General features: G+C 39.7%; 1 protein-coding gene across 4 annotated transcripts in view; it reads left to right on the forward strand.

The window, feature by feature from the left end:
- Positions 1-18,890, forward strand: part of HMGCLL1 (3-hydroxymethyl-3-methylglutaryl-CoA lyase like 1) — a 143,865-nt gene that overhangs the window by 93,848 nt on the left and 31,127 nt on the right. For 2 of the 4 annotated variants that reach the window (XM_033939882.1, XM_033939883.1), the window contains exon 7: positions 3,706-3,894. The exons of 1 other annotated variant lie outside the window; for it this stretch is intronic. In XM_033939882.1, coding sequence (XP_033795773.1) covers positions 3,706-3,894 — 189 coding nt within the window. Of the gene's footprint in view, positions 1-3,705; positions 3,895-11,995; positions 12,081-18,890 lie in introns of those variants that run through there. One more of the 4 variants, XM_033939885.1, reaches the window with a different exon arrangement.

An 18,890-nucleotide genomic window follows, 5' to 3' on the forward strand; every position in this document is an offset into this window, starting at 1 on the left:
TTTTCTCCCTCAAGATAGGACAACTGCTCTCATTACAATGATTGATTAGGTTCATAGCAGCCAGCAGATTCCAGCTTGGCAGATGTTGAGATTGCTAGGCCATATGACTTCCACAATACATGTTACTCCCATAGCATGTCTTCATTTCAGGAGAGCCCAATGGACTTGGCTTCTCAGTGTCATCAAGCCACAGAAAACCTGGAGGATGTAATTGAGGTCATGGTGCAGCTCAGATAATCTTTTTGCTTATTCAGTCCAAATTAATCCTGGAATTCCCATTCCGAATTCCACCGCCTTAAAAATTTTTTGACCATAGATAATATCCCATCTAGGCTGAAGAGCTCATGAGGGGACTTGGTCCTCCCAGGAGGTAACACTTCATATCAATCTCTAGGAACTTTGGGTAATTGGGAATGCTCTAAAAGCTTTCAGATATTGGTTGTGATATAGTGTGCCAAGAAGCATGGACGTATGATGCTCAGGGCCACATACCTGACTGGCAAGGATAACAGTCTGGCAGATAGGCTGAACAGAGTCATTCAACCACATGAGCAGTCTCTCAACACAGACATAGCCCATGAGATCTTCCAAGTATGTGGCACCCCCTCTTTGCCATCATGCTCAACAACAGGGTCCCTTAGTATTGCTCCAGATTCACATCACTTAACATACTAGTGTCAGATTCCTTTCTCCTACATTGGGAAGAAGGTTTCCTGTATGTATATTCTCCCAAATTTTTAATAGGGAAGACTTTGCTGAAACTTAAGCAAGATAAGGGGACCATGATCCTTATCACATCCTATTGGCCAACAAAGATCTGGTTCTCTCTGCTTCTAGAGTTATCTTCTCAGACATTGTGGTGATTGGACTGTTTTCTGAACCTCATCATTCAGCTCAAGTTTTTTCTGCACCTGACCTCCAAAACCTTAGCCCTCAGGGCTTGGGTGTTGAGTGTAGAAAGATTCCAACAATAGATTTTACATCTTTATATGGAGGAGGTTCGCTATCTGGTGTAAGATCCGATTTCTTATCCTATACAAAAACTGCTGGAGTGCCTCCTACACCTCTCTGAGTCTGGTTTGAAAACCAATTCTGTAAGGTTTCACCTTTAATCAATCGGAGTTTATCACTGTCATATGGGAGAAAGACCATCTCTGTACAACCTTTTTGGGTTTTTTTGGTTCATGAGGAAATTTGATGTTGATAAATCTCATCTCAAACCTCCAAGTGTGACATGGGATCTCAACATCATCCTTACCCTGCTGATGAAAGCTCCTTTTGAGCGGCTAGGCTCCTATCATCTGAAGTATCTGACCTGTAAGGTCTTGTTTTTGGAGACAGTCACTTCAGATCACAGAGTCAGTGACCTTCAATCATTAGTAGCTGATCCTAGATTCTATCATTAACAGTGTAATTCTCCACAGAGTACGGTACAGGGATTCAAACAGGGATTGGACGGATTCCTGAGGGATAAAGGGATAGTGGGATACTGAGAGAGGTATCCAGGTAATAAGTATAGAAACCCAACCAGGTCGTGCATGTGCAAGACCGGAGGGTTAGGACGTTGATGGGAAGGTAGGACTTCAATGGGAAACCAAGGTGGCAAGGGGGCCCCTTCTGGTGATTCATACAGGTCGTGACCTGTTTCGGCCGCCACGGGAGCGGACTGCTGGGCAGGATGGACCTATGGTCTGACCCGGCGGAGGCACTGCTTATGTTCTTATGTTCTTACATCCTAACTTCCTTCCTAAGATGGTGTTGGAATTCTGTCTTAACCAGTCAGTTTTTTTGCCAACATTCTTCCCCAAACTGCATGCCCACCCTGATTGATTGGACTTCAAGCAAGCATTAACCTTCTATCTGGAATGGACTAAAGGCCATAGACAGTGCATTAAACTTTTTGTTTCTTTTGATTCCAACAGTCTAGGGACAGCCATCGGTATGTGTCCTATTGGCTAGCAGGTTGCATCTCATCGAAACATGATGGTCTGCAGTAACCATTATCTCTTTCTCTCTCCGAGAGATCCCATGTGCCTATCCCAGGCCCTTTTTAATTCAGACACAGTCTCTGTCTCCACCACCTCTTCTGGGAGACTGTTCTATGCATCTACCACCCTTTCTGTAAAAATGTATTTCTTTAGAATACTCCTGAGCATATCACCTCTTAACTACATCCTATGCCCTCTCATTGCAGAGTTTCCTTTCAAATTAAAGAGACTCAACTTGTGCGCATTTACATTACTTAGGTGTTTAAATGTCTCTATCATATCTCCCCTCTCCCGCCTTTCCTCTAAAGTATACAGATTGAGATCTTTAAGTCTGTCCCCATACGCCTTATGATGAAGACCACATACCATTTTAGTAGCTTCCTCTGGACCGACTCCATCCTTTTTATAGGAATTGTACACAATATTCTAAATGAGGTCTCACCAAAGTCTCCTTCTCTTACTCCCAAGCTGGACTTTCTTTTGAGGGCCATGCTAAGGTTCACAGTATTAGAGCTATGACTACATCAGTAACTCACTTGAGATCAGCCTCTATTGAGGAGATATGCAAAGCGGCAACGTGGTCTTCAGTCCACACATTCACATTTCATTACTGTCTTGAGCATAATACCCAATGTGACAGACTGGCAAGACAGTCCAGCAGAATTTGTATGGTGTCTAGAATTTAACTTCACTCACCTAGGTCCCTTTTTCATTCTGTTCCAGGCTGCACCTCTACAACCAGTTTGTGTATAGTTTAAGGTTAATTGGATTCAAGGTAGTTTTACCATTGCAAGATTATTGTCCTAGTATTTTTATTTTTCTTTTTTCTTTTTGGTGAGTCTAGTAGCTAAGGATTCTCAGGTGTAAGTGTACTGCATACATACATACATCCTGTTTGTTCTTGGAGAAAGCAAAGTTACTTATAGTAGGTGTTCTCCAAGGACAGCAGGACAGGTATGCTTACACTTCTCCCAACTCCCCTTGGAAATTTTTTTTTAGCTATTTTATGTTACTGAGAATTTTGCATCTATGTGTCAGATGGGAAAGTACTTTTGCAAATAGTCTCTTTAAAATATAGTACACTGGGCAGAATCTGCACCAGGCTCCATTGGGATGACATCACTCTAGTGTAAGAATACCTGTCCTTAGAGGACACCTGCTACAGGTGAATAACTTCACTTTATTAGTAACGGAGTCCTTTTACTAAGCTGCAGTAAGCACTAATGTGTGCTTACTGCAGGCTAAAAAGCACTAGCATGGGACACACTCAGGAATCCCTTAGTAGTTTGGGATTGGTGCATGCCTCCCATGTGCTAAAAATATAATGCATTTTTTAGTGTTGGGGATTATCTGGGGCAGAGAATAGCTGTGTTCTTTACCAATTGGTAGGTGTTGTTAAGTTCTCACATGGTTATGGCCACACACTAATGGAAAAATTAGCATGTGGCCATTAATAGGGATAATGGAAAATGGGACCATTTTACTGTTGTGCTAAAAATGGCCTCAGTGCACGGGAAAGACCTACATTGGGGATAGTGCTGGCTACTTGTTAGCGCTGCTTAGTGAAAGGGCCCCTGGCTCTCATTGCATAAAATAGCATGAGTTAGTGGTAAAAAAATAAAAACCATCATAATCGTATCCCACATTGATAACTTCACCCACCTACATTTCAATTTAAATAATATGTATCCCTAATACAGAGTTATTTTTACAACAGATTGCAAAAAGATTGTACAGTATGGGTTGCTATGAGATTTCTTTAGGAGATACCATTGGTATTGGGACTCCTGGCAGTATGAAATTAATGCTGGATATGGTGATGAAAGAAATCCCACTAAGTTCTCTTGCTGTTCACTGTCATGATACATATGGGCAGGCTCTAGCCAACATCCTTACAGCCATACAGGTATGTATAAAATGTTTATAGCATACTTAAATCCTATCCATCCTTTGCCTTTGAATGAAAATAGAGGGGGATTAAATCAAATCTCTAAACTGACTGTGTGTGTGTGTGTGTGTCCTTTTCTTCCATTTGAAATTTTGTAGTTATGCCAAAAGGACTGTTGGCACATCATTGTAAGGTGGTTTCTCAGTTAGCAGTCCACAGAGTTATTACCCCAGGATGCTTTCCAGGAAGGCTTTTTTGGTAATCTGCATGAAGTTCACATAACAAAACTAAATTCTATACATCACTCTGCACTCTTTGCAATTGTCCCTTTGCTTTGGAACTCTCCCACTCCGCTCTGAGCTCTCCTACCCAAAATTTTGAACCCTCCTAAAGATTCATCTACATATTTACTTTAGCATTTGGCATGGAGGGCTGAGTCAGAGTCCGTGAATCAAGTAATTTTTAATTACTCTGGTTGGTCACACTACCTTCCTCTTCCCCTCCCTCCAGCTGTCTCCTTTTCCTTTCTTGCTTTTTCTAATGGATATGAAATTCCTTTCCTGCTATCTGATTAATTTGTAAACTGTTTTGATACTTTTTATGAGGAATGGTATATAAAAAAAACATTAAATATTATTAAACATCCTAATCAGCAGTGGTGCAACAGCATCTATCTTCCAAGCATAGTAGGGTAATCTGAATGGGAGAATTATGGCTTTAAAACCAAGCTTTAAAAAAACTGGGGGGGGGGGGGCTCAATTTTTTTTTTTTTAATAAATCTTTATTCATTTTTAAGTCAACATAAAGTGCAACAGGTTAACAAACAATCAATACAATAAACAGCACTCATTACAATCAAATGATATAATAAGTACATAACACCCTCCCTCCCGCATCCTCCCACCCACCCTTCCTGGATATGTATACACTTATTCAGAAATCAAAAGGAAATACTAACGATCAATTCTTACAAAATTTTGTTAATGGATCCCAAATCTCCTTGAATTTATTATAGTGTCCCAATTGTATCGAATTCATACATTCAAATCTATAAATTTGACAAACGGTTTCCCACCAAAAGTTGTACATAAGAACATAAGAAGTTGCCTCCACTGGGTCAGACCAGAGGTCCATCCTGCCCAGCGGTCCGCTCCCGCAGCGTCCCAATTTTTCCAGTTTTTCATGATTATCTGCATAGCAATTCCTGTCATGATGAGAAGCAATCTATTCTTATTTGCATTGATTGGACTCTTGGGCATTACTAATGTTCCAAACAACATCGTACGACAATGACAATGGAACTTCCAATATCATAGTGATTTGACCCCATATAGATCTCCAAAATTTAAGTATCAAGGGACAATAGAATAGTAGATGATCCAGTGTCACTATATCAAGATGACAGTGCCAGCATCTATTATACTTAGAACTATCTAACTTTTGCAAATGAACAGGGGTCCAAAAAATTCTATATAACAAACAATCCCAAGTCTGCCACTGTACATCTCATCCTCCAAGTCCAAATCCGTGGCCATTGAGTAGCAGAAATTTGCTGCTTTATCTCAATGCTCCAAATGTCTTTCAGACTAGTTTTAGGTTTTTAATTCAGATTCTTAGACCATCAAAAAATACTTTGACTCATTATCATTCAGATTACTAGTGCAATCACTAGTGCTCTCTACACTGGACTATTGCAATATCGTTTATATGGGTATACCCAAAAAAACAGTGAGGAAACTTAGAATTGTTCAAAACACAGCAATCCGCTTGATACTTGGACTGAAAAAAAGGGACCATGTTAGCCCCTACTACAGACTGCTGCACTGGCTGCCAGTCGAGGCACGAATAATATTCAAGTTCTCTTGTATATGCTTCAATCTAGTTTGGGGACTAGCTCCTACATACTTGCTATCTCACTTCATATTTTACAGCCCTATAAGACAAACCAGAAACTGCAAGCTATTTGCATACCCAAGCATCACCGGCTGTAAATACAAAACATTTCTGGATAGAACTTTTATGTACCAAGCAAACAAACAACAACACTGGCTAGACTACATTAATGGAGCTAGACTGACCTATGATGCTTTTAGAACAGTCATAAAAACTGCCTTATTTGACAGATATATCACCTAAACAGTAATTACACCAAACACTTTTTCCATTGCTATTTTTCATATGTTCCCTCTGAAATTCTTAACAAACTGTGTTTTGTAAGTCGCTACTTTTTTTACTAACATGTCCCCTCTGAAATTCTTAACAAACTGTACATTGTAATTTGCTGCATTTTTTAAAGTTTCTACATACTATAATTTCTCTGACTATCTGCATATTGTAACTCACTGATTGCCCAGCTCTCTTCAATGTGTACTTCCTAGAAGTTGCAAGATTATGGCGGTATAGAAGAATAAAATTATTATTATTATTAACTTATCCCGCTTGTCTGCCTGATGCCCTGTCAAATCTATCTGGAAGCAAAGGCCCAGCAAGCTATACTGATTTTTTAAATTTTGCCACTCAGGGAATCCCTTCTGAATGGCCTGCTTCAACTGCAACCACTTAAATGCTTGAGACTTTGAAATACCTAATGATTATAAACACACAATGCAACACAAGAGAAAGAGAAAAAGTGTACTGTGCAAAATATAAATATAGTAGATGTAAATTTTAAAAACTGACCTATTAGAATCACTACTTTAAAACACCTGTTGTGGATCTCTTCCTCCCTCTCATACACTCCCATGTTCAACATCTCTCTCGCTCTTGCACCCTCGGTCCAACATCTCTCTTCTCCCTTCCCCCATGCAGTAATCTCTACCTTTCTTTGCCATGTCCAACATTTCTGCCTCTCTTCCACTATCCACCATCTCTCTCCCCCTCTTTTATGCCCTGAGTCAAACATCTCTCCCTTCTTCCTTTCCCACCATAATTTTTTAACATTTCTTCCTCTCTTCCCTTGCACTTCTATTCCCCAACATTTCTCCCTCTCTTGCCCCTCTCCTTGCAGTCTTTCTCCCAACCCTGTACCCCATTAGTAATATTTTCCCTTTTTCACCCCTCTCTACCTCTTTGTAGTTTCCTTCCTATCCCTCCCCCACCACACTCAGAGCTAACTTTCTTGCTGGCATCGGGGGAGCAAGCTAGGCTCCCATGGTCTCTGAACCTCCCTCTTTTCACTCTCCGCCGGTGGGCTTCAATGGCTCAGAGTCAGTGGCAGCCTTTGCCACAGGTGAGTGGGTTGGTTTGTCAGGTCTGCCCATTGCTACACCCCTTTCCTCTGCTCTGCCTGCTATCCCTCTCTCCCTCCCTGCCATCCGGCCGGACGGTTTGCTCTCCCCCCAACATCTGTCTCTCCCTCCTGCAATGCAACGCTAACCCAACCCCCCCCTACCACATGTGGTACCTTATCATCCCTGGTGGTCTAGTGGCTTCTATGGGAGCAAGAAAGAACCCCATTGCCGCAGTATTACCTTGGCAGCAGTTCCTGTTCCCACAGCACTACCATGGAACGGCCAACTGTTACCATGCTGATACTGAGCAAACCTGGCAATGGGTTCCCATTACTGTGGTAATTACCATGGTAACCACAGAATTTCCACAGTATCGGTACCATGTCATTTTCTACCAGGTACATAAATAAATTGTGACCCTCCTGGGAGAGATAGAGTAAATGTTTAAAATACTTGTGTTTAAACCACTTTGAGTGTGAATGTAAAACTACAAAAAGGCAGTATACAAATACAAATCCCTTTCTCTTTCCAACTGTTTGGCCAAAGTCATGCTCCTCTTTTGAGTGCAAAAATTCTTCACTCCTAAACTGTACCATTCCCTTTAGTTTTTGCATTTCTTAGCATTAAATCTTAGCTGCCAAATCTCAGACCTTTTTTCAAGCTTCATTAGTTCCTTCCTCATGTTATTCACACCATCAGAGATGTCTACTCTATTACAGATTTTGGTATCATCCGCAAAGAGACAAATTTACCTGACTTCCCTTCAGCAATATCACTTATAAAAATGTTAAAAAGAACAGGCCCAAGAATAAAACCTTGAAGCACACCACTGGTAGCCTCCCTTTCCTCAGAGATCTCCATTGCCCACTATTACCCTCTGTTACATTACATTACATTGATGTCTTCTATCCCGCCAATACCTTTCAGTTCTAGGCGGTTTATAACAAGAAATTAACCACTCAACCATTTCCTGACCCATTCCATTACTTTGGGGCCCATCCCAAGGGCACTCAGTTTAGTTATTAGATGCCTGTGTCAATGGTTTTGTTAAAATCTGAATACACCACATCTAACACACTCCTTCTATCCAATTATTTGGTCACCCAGTCAAAGAAATTGAACAGATTTATCTAACAAGACCTTCCTTGGATCCTGTAATCTTTTGGATTCCAGAAATGTCGCTATTCTCTGTTTTAAAAGTGTTTCCATTAATTTACTTACCACAGACATCAGACTTACCAGTCTGTAGTTCCCTACTTCTTCCTTACTTCCACTTTTGTGGAAAGGGACAACATATATCCTTCTCCAGTCCTCCAGTACCACTCGATTCTAAAGAAGCATTTAAAAGGTCAGCCAGTGGAGCCACCAGAATTTCCCTAAGTTCCTTCAGTACCCTCGGATGTATACCATCCAACCCCATCACTTTGTCCACTTTTAGTTTAGCTATCTCCTCACAAACACAATCCTCTAAAAATTGATCGGGGTTTCTCACCTCCATCTCTACTTGTGTCCCGCTCCCGGCACTGCAGCTGTGAACACAGAACAGAAATACTTGTTAAGCAATTCATCCTTATCTTTATCAGCTTCTACATATTTCTCCCTTTCACCTTTGAGTCTCGCTATGCCACATTTGCACTTCTTCGTATCACTAACATACTTTAAAAAATTACCTCTCCCAATTTTACCATATCGGCTATTTTGTTCTTCCATTGGCATCTTTGCTTTTCTGAGTACTCAACCAGCATCTCTTAACTTTTCAAGATATTTTAGCCTGTCTTCCTCTTTATGCGATCTTTTGTAATTTATGAAAGCTAACTTCTTTTTCCTTACCTTTTCAGCTACTACTTTTGAGAACCAAAGCAGCCTTCTTTCCTTTTACTTTTACTTACTTCCCTTACAAAATGGTTTCTTGCCCTTATAATAGCTCCTTTCAGTTTTTCTCACTACCTTCCTACTTCTTACAGATGTTCCCATCCAGACAACACTTTCTTGATGTAATCCCCATCTGAACAAAGTTAGTTTTTTAAATATCTAGAACCTTTACTTTTAAATGAGCCCTCTTTACACTTCTCTTAATATTAAACCATACCATGCTGTGATCACTGGATGCTAGATGATCACCCACTGTAACATCAGAAACATTTTCCCCGTTTTTAAGTACTAAGTCAACTATGACCCCATCTCACATAGGTTCCATTACCAACTGCTGGAACAGTTCTCCTTGTAGAGAATCCAGGATCTCCCTATTTCTAGAAGACCCTGCAGCAGGAATACCCCAATCAATATCTGGTATGTTAAAATCACCTATTAGTAATGCTTACCTTTTTACAGCTATATTCTTAATGTCTGTTATTAAATCTCTGTCCACTTCTTCTGTCTGTGTAGGATGCCCATATATCATACCAATGTAAATACATTTTCATCCCCTTTTTCCAGTGCTTCTTCCCTACCCTGTAGATCCTGCAAGTGTGTGGCTTTAATATGATCTTTAACATGTAACGTCACTCCCCTTCATGCACTGACTGTGCCCCGGAATGCCCCAACATAGTCTGCTTTGAGTTAGGTGCTAAGGGCCTGATTCTGGAAGCAACACCTACCGCGGTAGGCGCCACATCCAGAATTGTATCTATTTTCTTCTACAGATGCCTTAAATGTAGGCCAGCATTTTACAGGGACTTGCACCTATGAGAAGCATCTAGGCACACTTATTGATGTCTAATGCCACATCTGTCATAAACTACGCCTATGCCGGCCTTAGGCATCCATAGTTGTTCCTAGACATCTCCGTACACTCACGAACAACACCTGCATTGATATTTTTAAAAAACATGCATCACAATTGGTCCGTTAGATGGCAGTAGGATGCCTACCGCCACCTGCAATAGGGATGTCATTTTTAGAATCAGGCCTTAACTGTGAATTTCAGCGGCTCTTAGCCGGTTAAGTGCCACAGAAAATTAGCAGCTAGTCCCAGCTAAGCGATTTAACTGGTCAGTGGCCAGTTTAAATCACTTTGAATATCAGCTAACACTTTACTGTATCAAGGAGCGGTAACAATCTAATTGACCTGGCCTCTACCACATTACTCACATTACTGCAAAGGAGGGAGTTCTGCCCTCTCATTCAATTCCTTAGAAACAAAAGCATTTGAGACGTCTTGCTTGAACTCTGGAATATAAAGGAGAACATTATCAGTTAACAAGTTAGAGATGATAACAGACTATTTGAGAGTTTGATCATAAGTAAGGAGACCACTTACAGCTCAGAATGGATTTTCTGCTGGTGCCTACACAGGAGATGGATCTCACCCTGCCCACAATTAAGAAATGAGAAGAGCATCTACAATATCTGAAGATTTCCTTTTTAGATAACCTCTGAAGGCCTTCTCTTATATGGATTAGTGAAAAGTTCATAAAATAGTAAATATACTTGAATATAAGCCCATCTGAATATAAACTGAGACCCCTCCTCCCCCCAAAGAGGAAGGGAATGGTTGACTCAAATATAACCAAAACCAAAAACACAGGATGAAAAAACATCCCACCAAATCAACAATAAACTGCAACACAAATGGCGTGATACTTCTAATTAAAAAATGTAATCTCAAGCTACACAAAATGTTACTTTTAATTTTTTTTTTAAATTTTTTGTTGAACCAGGAGTAAAAAAAATACCTCAGCGGGATCAATTTGTGGTTATGTCCAACACATAGTTGTTTACCCACTATATATATATATATAAAATCATTGGTCAAAAAACTTCTATATTAACAGTCTCATGAACTCTTCTCAAAACAACATCTTCATACTCAAATTCTAATCATAAAAGTGAACTTATCTGAATCTCTCCACAATCTGTTTCTTTATCTATTCTGTGGAATAGCCCTATGTAACGATCACATTAGGGACGATTTTGCCGAGTACTTTGTCAGGGGAAGGATAACTACCATAAAATCAGTCTTGTATATTCATCTGAGGAAAGATGTTGTGAAACTATTTTAAAAAGTTCAAAAACAAGCAGCAAAAGTGTATAGAAAATATTAAAATACTGGTATACTTAAGCATCAGAAAACTTACCTTGAAAATGCCAATGCTTTTCAAACTAATGGCAACTGGGTTTATCTCTGCCCATCAATCGTTTACCCAATCAAATGCTGCCATCTAATCATAGAATCATTCTTATTGATGGCAACCCAAAACAACTGATCATGCAGCTGCAATCTTTGACAAAAGGAAGGGTCCACCATGATAAGTATGGCTAACAAAATTTTTCCACTCTTTTTGGAGAAAACTTAAAGAAAAACAGACCATTGTATACTAGAATTAAATCACGTAGGTTCCAACTGTAATCAATTTATCCATCACTTTTACTTTGTAGCAATCTTTTATCCCTGTTTCCCCCTCATATATTAGAGGGGATATATTCTATCACAAAGCATGAAAAAGACTCGAAACTATGTTGTTGATCTCTGTGATGTGCTACCAGAGGGGCACCTATCTCAACACATAAATCACATGATCAGTCTTGTAATTTTTCAGTCATCGTTTGTTTTTCTTTAAGTTTTCTCCAATAAGAGTGGAAGAATATTGTTAGCCATACTTATCACGGTGGACCTTTCCTTTTGTCAAAGATTGCAGCTGCACAGTCAGCTATTTTGGGTTACCATCAATCAGGATGATTGATTAAATGATAGCATTTGATTGGATAAATAATAGATAGGTGGAGCTAAACCCACTACCATCATTCAGGCATGGACTATTAGTTTGAAAACATTGGCGTTTGCAAGGTAAGCTTTTTGATGCTTAAGTAGACCAGTATGTTAACATTTTGTACATATTTTTGCTGCTTGTTTTTGAACTTTTTAACAGTTTCACATCATCTTTCCTCAGATGAATATACAAGACTAATTTTGTGGAGGACACCCTTCCCTCGATGAAGCACTCAGCAAAATGAAAATCCCCTATTGGAATTGTTACATGAGGCTGTTCCAGAGAACGGATAAAGATACAAATAAAGTGGAGAGATTCAGATAAGTTCACTTTTATGTTTAGAACTGAGATTGTATGATTTGAATCAACAAAAGGATTTTATGAGAGACAGTCTGATTGAAGATGGTATGGTTATAGCAAACAGAAGGATTCTTTGAAGCAGGTTGGGAATAAGTTCAACTGAGAGTTAAGAGTGAAATGTTGCAGTCTGGAAATATTTTAATGTGACACAAATATTTTGCCTAAGTACTGTGCACAGAGAGTCAGGAACAAAAGATAAGTCTCCTGTTTTGCCTATTTTATTTCTTTATATAGTTTTTTTGAAAAACTTCATGAGAAACTGTATAATTGGAAACTATAAATTGAAAGTATATCCAACTGGGAGTGAAATATAGTATGGAAGGATTATTATTATTATTTTTTATATATATAACTGTTTATTCAAGAGACAAAATACACGCATAAAGCAGAGATAACATTTTCCAATACACCACAGGAACCAAACAACCAACAAATAGAACCATGAATACATGAAGAGTCCGGGTCGTATGGCACATCTTACTTCAGTTCTTGGTAGGAAGAGTCTTTCTGAAGCAGGAAGAAGGATTGCAGTGTGGAACATTTTGTTTCAGTGCTTGGCACAAAGAGGCATTGTGAAGCAGGAATAGAAAGATTCCCTACATATACTGATATTTAAGATAAGTTCTACTCTCTTGCTTAGTTTTGGTTTTCACTTTTTTGGTTTTTTGATATCCATGTATTTTCTAGTATAGAAAATCCTTTCTTACATATAATTTTGCTTTCCTGGCTGGGGTGTGTGTGTGACTGTTTTTAATAAACTACTTAAATAGTGCTGCCAGTTTTTTTAGAGCACTGTTTTTTCCTACTAGAAAGTGGGTTTTTAGTTGTGCTTTTTTTTCTGCCAACACCAGCCAGTGATAGTTTTCTATGATCCAGAAAAGCATAGTTCATTTGGGCAGTTGTCCTGCTCTCTATGCTTGTTGAGGAAAGAAAAATAATAAAATACGCTCTAGTTACTTTATATAATTGCTAGAATTGAGTATGAACATGTTGTTTTGAGAAGAAGGGACCGTGTCAATATGGGAGGTTTTTTGACCAATGATTATATATAGTGGGTAGACAACTATGTGTTGGACATAAACACACATTGATCCTGCTGAGGTATTTTTTCTCCTAGTTGAACAAAAAATAAAAAACAAAAAAGTAAAAGTGCAATTTTGTGTGGCTTGAGATTGCACTTTTGGCAAACAGGACTGTCTTCAGGGCCTTCTTAGAGAGACCTAAGCTTCTTAGCGAGAGTGGCAAGTTATTCCAAAGCTCTGTTAGTTTGAAACCATATTTTCTGGAATGTCCTCCCAGGCTTCTCTGATCTATTTGCAATCAATTCTGTAATCTGGTTTCATCATATTTCAGCTTTTGTGAAGCACGTTTCACCAGAGGACATCCGTTCATGGCACATCTTTTGCACATGATCTTTAAAAGGTTTATTCAAATAGTTATCCAGCAGTTGTAAAACAGATGTAAGACCCCATGGTATACGAGAACAATGTGAAGAGACTTTGCCTTCTGTTTGTTGTCCTCAGATATGTGGGCTTTAAACATGTCCCAAACAAGAAATGATGCTTTTTTTTTCTTCAAAGCAAAACCTGGTCATCTCTTCCAAACCTCATCAAACCATATTTTGGTTTCTTCTTCATCTATCTAGCCTTTAATATATGTATGCAAAGTAATTCAGGATGGTAAATTAACATTTTTTTTAGCAATATCTTCCTTTTAAAAATGACTACAGGCCTCAACTTGATCCCTTTCACCAAACAAGAGTGAAATGATTCTTTGAATTCCCAGTTGTTCTAAAGAAAAATAACAGTTTTATCTTCTAGGCTTACTACAGTTCTGTTGCTCGGAAGGTTCAATGTTTCATCCATGTTTCCAATTTTTCCCAAGCTCAAAATTAAATCATGTTCACTTTTTTATAATAAATGTATGAAATGAAGATACTTTTTCTTCAGTATCCTGTGGCAGTTTCTGTTTTGCCATTTGAAGGGCACGTAAGCAAATTCCAGTGCATATAATGCAGTATACATTTTGCTGGCATTCTAGAACCCAGATGTTGAAGTCATTCTCAAGAACTGAGATTGATGAAGTTAAACCTTGATGAGCCTTTTTGGACTTTGGCATCTGTTCCAATTCAGTCTTCTGCATTCTCCAGCTTCTTACATGTTTTCCATCAAAACCAAATTCCCTGCTTGCAAATTAAATTATTGCTCTCTTCTGCTCTCAAATCCAGCCTAATATGACATCCATATTCGCTTTCCACCAAAACTAGCTATTCATAATAGCAAACACAGAAAAAAAAAACCATTTCTATATGATTGCTTTATCTATTGCCTACAGAATGAACCATTCATATAGGGAAATGCCAATACCAAAGTTTTAATATTAAAAATCTTTAGCCAGATGGAAAATTAGAAACCAATTTTGCAATTCAGAGATCATAAGTGAACTTTTTGTTAACATCATTGGAATTGGGAATGGAATATTGTTACAATTTTATAATATCAGTTTCTGCTGATCCAATTAGCAGTGCTGCAGCTGAGACATATGAGAGTTTTATTTATTTGTTTTAGTATTTATAGACCACTTATAGTCTAAGTGGTTTATATTCAGGTACTCAAGTATTTCTACCTATCAGTTCTGCTGGGCTCAAAATCTGACTGATGTACCTGGGGCAATGGAGTGTTAAGTGACTTGCCCAGGGTCACAAGGAGCAGCGCTGGGCTTGAACCTGCAAAAAAGAGAATGTTATGGTGGCTTTTGCCCACCGAAATGGTGGGGAAAAAGTGGTCGCCGCGGGACAATGGAGCGGTGAATGGCCTTGTCTCCGCAGTTAAGGGAGGGAATGCGCGTGGTCACCAATCATCTTCCTAATAATCACCACCATCTGAGCATCTCTATCCCTCCCTTTCTTCCCCTTACCTTCACTGGCGATTTCAAATTTTTGCTCAACAAGCAGCCGGAACCTTGAAGTTGCATGTGGTTGCCGGAAAGTTCTCCTCTGATGCAACCAGAAGCTGGAAGTTGTGTCAGAGGAGCAGTTTCTGGCATCCGCACATGACTTCAAGGCTGCTGCTGCTTGTTGAGCGAAAATTAAACATCTCCAGTGAAGGGAAGGGGAAGGGAGGGAGGGAGGGAGATGCTCAGACCGCGTCAGGAGGCAGGGAGGGGGTTGGTGGACTGCGCAAAGGGTGCTGAAGGGGGTGGAGTGAGGGGGGTGGAGAGGAACAGACACTGAAGGGAAATGGGGAAGAGAGAGTGCGGAGAAGACGCTGAAGGAAACTGGGGACAAGAGAGAGGGGAGAAGACGCTGAAGGGAACTGGATGGAAGGAGGGGAAGGGGGTGGAGTGAGGGGGGTGGAGAGGAACAGACACTGAAGGGAAATGGGAAAGAGAGTGGGGAGAAGACACTGAAGGGAACTGGAAGGAAGGAGGGGACGAAGAGAAGGAAAGATGGAAGGGAAGAAGACAGAGATGCCAGACTATGGGGGGAATGAAGGGAAGAAGATGGGTGCCAGACCAATGGGGGGGGGGGTGGAGGGGGAGATGGAAGAGAGAGGCACAGTAACAGAGCATATAGAAGAGGCAGAGAGAAGGCAGACAGTGGATGGAAGGAATTGAATGAGGAAAGCAGAACACCAGTCAACAAAGGTAGAAAAAAAAATTCTATTTATTTTTTTATTTTTTTACTTTAGGATAAAGTAGTATATTAGTTGTATTGATAAACATTTATAAACAAAGCCTGCCAACTGAAGATCTTTCTCTAATTCAGCAGCCAAAACTTTAATTTATAAAATGGCAATTGTACAGAATATTGTTTCTTTTTATACTTTAATAAAATAAGTTCAGTATAAAACTATTCGAGGCTTGTGTGGATAAGATCAGATGGTTTGTGGGAACGGGACGGGGACAGGGACCGAGCTTGTGGGGACGGGGATAAATTTTTTTCCCCGTGTCATTCTCTACCTGCAACCTCAGGGTGCTGAAGCTGCAGCACTAACCACTAGGCTACTCCTTAACTCCTTCATAAGCCATGGCAACTACTTTTTTTTCTTTTGTAGATATGCCAACAATGGGAATATAATATATACATTTGAAAGTGTGTGACATGTTGTTCTTAATGTTGCCACCAGATGAGAAATGAGTACAGTGGTCCCTTGTAGGGGAGAATAGAAAAACATGGCATTTGAAATCATTGTTTTATTATGGCATATAGTATACAATATGAACAACAAAGTACAAATGCAAATTGTTTAATTATTAACATCCTTCAAAGTAGTCTTCCATTTCTAACGCTGTAAATAACTGTCCGCTGTGTGAGCTGTAGAGTTGTCATGTAGGATTATTGCATTGTGCAACAGTTCTGAATGTTTCTTCTGTACTGCATGACGCAGGTGATATTGCAGAAATGACTTCTAGTACTGTGCATTCACCATGTGTCCCTCACAAACTAGACAACATACAAGACAACCTGGGAGACTACTTTGAAGGATGTTAACAGTTAAAACAGGTTTTATTTGTACTTCGTTGTTCAAAAGTCGTGTTTTTTATTCTCTCCTATCAGAAACCACTGCGCTCATCTCCCATCTGGTGGCAACATTAAGAAGTACATGTCAAACACTTTCAAATATACTCGTATATTTGCACCAACTCGTAGTGTTTGTGCATTTTACATTACATTAGTGACTTCTATTCCGCTTGTACCTTGCGGTTCTAAGCGGATTACATTGGAAGAATCCTGGACATTTCCAGGAAGTTACAATGGAAGATATCTGGACATTTCCAGTAAATTACATTACATTGTAAGGTAGTTGGTTTCAAGTTACATAATGAGTTTTCAGGTTATATTTTTCAAGAGAAAAAAAATAGTTGCCATGATTTATGAATCAACCCTCATATAATAAATAGTAAACTGCCAATAATCAGCTTTCACCTGGAATTTAACACACACACCCTACATACACACACACAAAAACACACAGTGACCCCGCTGAACTCTTTATATGTGTTTCTGAGCAAAGAAGAGAGTGAATGGAGACCGAGGTCTCTAATCCAGTTAGGCTCCTTAGGCTGTGCCTTCCCCCACCCATCAGGACCTTCACGCAATAATGCTGCAGAGTGGATCAAATACCTTACCCCCAGTCCCCCATCATATATATGTTGATCAGAGAAAAATGTTTTGCACAATCTCTCCAACAAATCTTGAGTTAAAGAAGGGCATATAGAATTCTATAAGAGTTCTCAGCTCTTAATACTGGATCCAGTCATCCATTACTGCAATTAGCTCTCACATATTTCCTAGCGACATAGAGCAATACTGACCTCTCTTTCTCTTTACTCCCCCCCCACCCCTTGCTCCCTCCACACAGTAACTGGTCTTTCTTCTTAACTTTACTGCCTGCCCACTACCTCTAATGCTACCACTGTACTGAAGTACTGTAAATGCAAGCTGTGCCTGTAGGGATCCTTGAGCTTCTACATATGCTCAAGTCCTGTCCAATTCTGCCAGAAGCCAGAAGGCCTTGAGAATGCACAGATGCTCAAGGCCCTGCACCGGTTCGGCTTGAAGTTAGGATACTGTGGAGTGTCAGTAGGGAGGTTATCAATACTCTGCCTGATAGAAGAGGAATAGTACCAATGTAATTACTTAAGTCCTATGTTGCCATGCAGTACCAGTAAGGAGAAATGTGCTGGTCACACCCAGGAGTGTGTGTGACAGAGCCACTTGGAAATCTGCCTGAGCAATAAAAGAAAAAGAAATGTTGATCACCATGGGGTGGGGGGAGGGGAAGAAAAAGATGTACCACTCACCGGGATGGGATGGGGGAGGAGGACAAGGAATGGTGTGCCAACCTGACTATAAGCTGAGATCCCAATTTTTTTTTTTTAGGGGGGATTGGCCTAGAAATTTCAGCTCATAGTCAGGTATATATAATATTTCTAAACTCTACTTTGTGCTGCCTGTAGTATTCTGAGATTCCAAGAGGAAGATGCAAGTGGGTGATGAGAAACCCTGAGCTTGGTTCACATTATCACCCTTCTATGATTGTCTAATTTACTCATATTATTATCTGTTTAGTTATGGTTGGGGAAGGTAGAGTGCAGATTGAGCAGTGATGGCAAAGTTTTGTAGTAATTAGCTTAACTGATAGCATTTTAGTTTCCTATCGAGTTTTTGATTGTCATTAAGGAAGAATAGCTATGGAAACATACTGGTATACTATTTTTTTGTATACTGGGTCCAAACTTAGTCCCTTCACATGTTGAGGGATTCACAGCCCAATTAAAAGGAAACAAATATTTTCTACAGTCCAGTTAAAAGGAAGCAAATACTATTTTGCCTGACTTCAGTGCCAGGCAAAATAGCAGACCAGTAAGCCTGACTTCAGTGCTAGGAAAAATAGTGGAAGCAATTATATAAAAGTGTGGCACACATAGACAAACATGATTTAATGCGATAGAGACAGCATGGGTTCAGCCAAGGAATATCTTGCCTCAACAATGTGCTTGACTTCTTTGAAAGTGTGAATAAACATGTGGATAAAGGTGAGCCGGTTGAAGTAGTGTATCAATATTTTCAGAAAGCTTTTGATAAAATTCCTCATGAGAGGCTCATGAGAAAATTAGAGTCATGGAATAGGAGACAATGTTCAGTTGTTATCGGATAGAAAACAGAAGGTAGGGGAAAATAATGCAACTCAAAGCCCTAACACAGCTTGAT

The sequence above is a fragment of the Geotrypetes seraphini genome, chromosome 3 (genome assembly GCF_902459505.1).
Source record: "Geotrypetes seraphini chromosome 3, aGeoSer1.1, whole genome shotgun sequence".
NCBI lineage: Eukaryota > Metazoa > Chordata > Amphibia > Gymnophiona > Dermophiidae > Geotrypetes > Geotrypetes seraphini.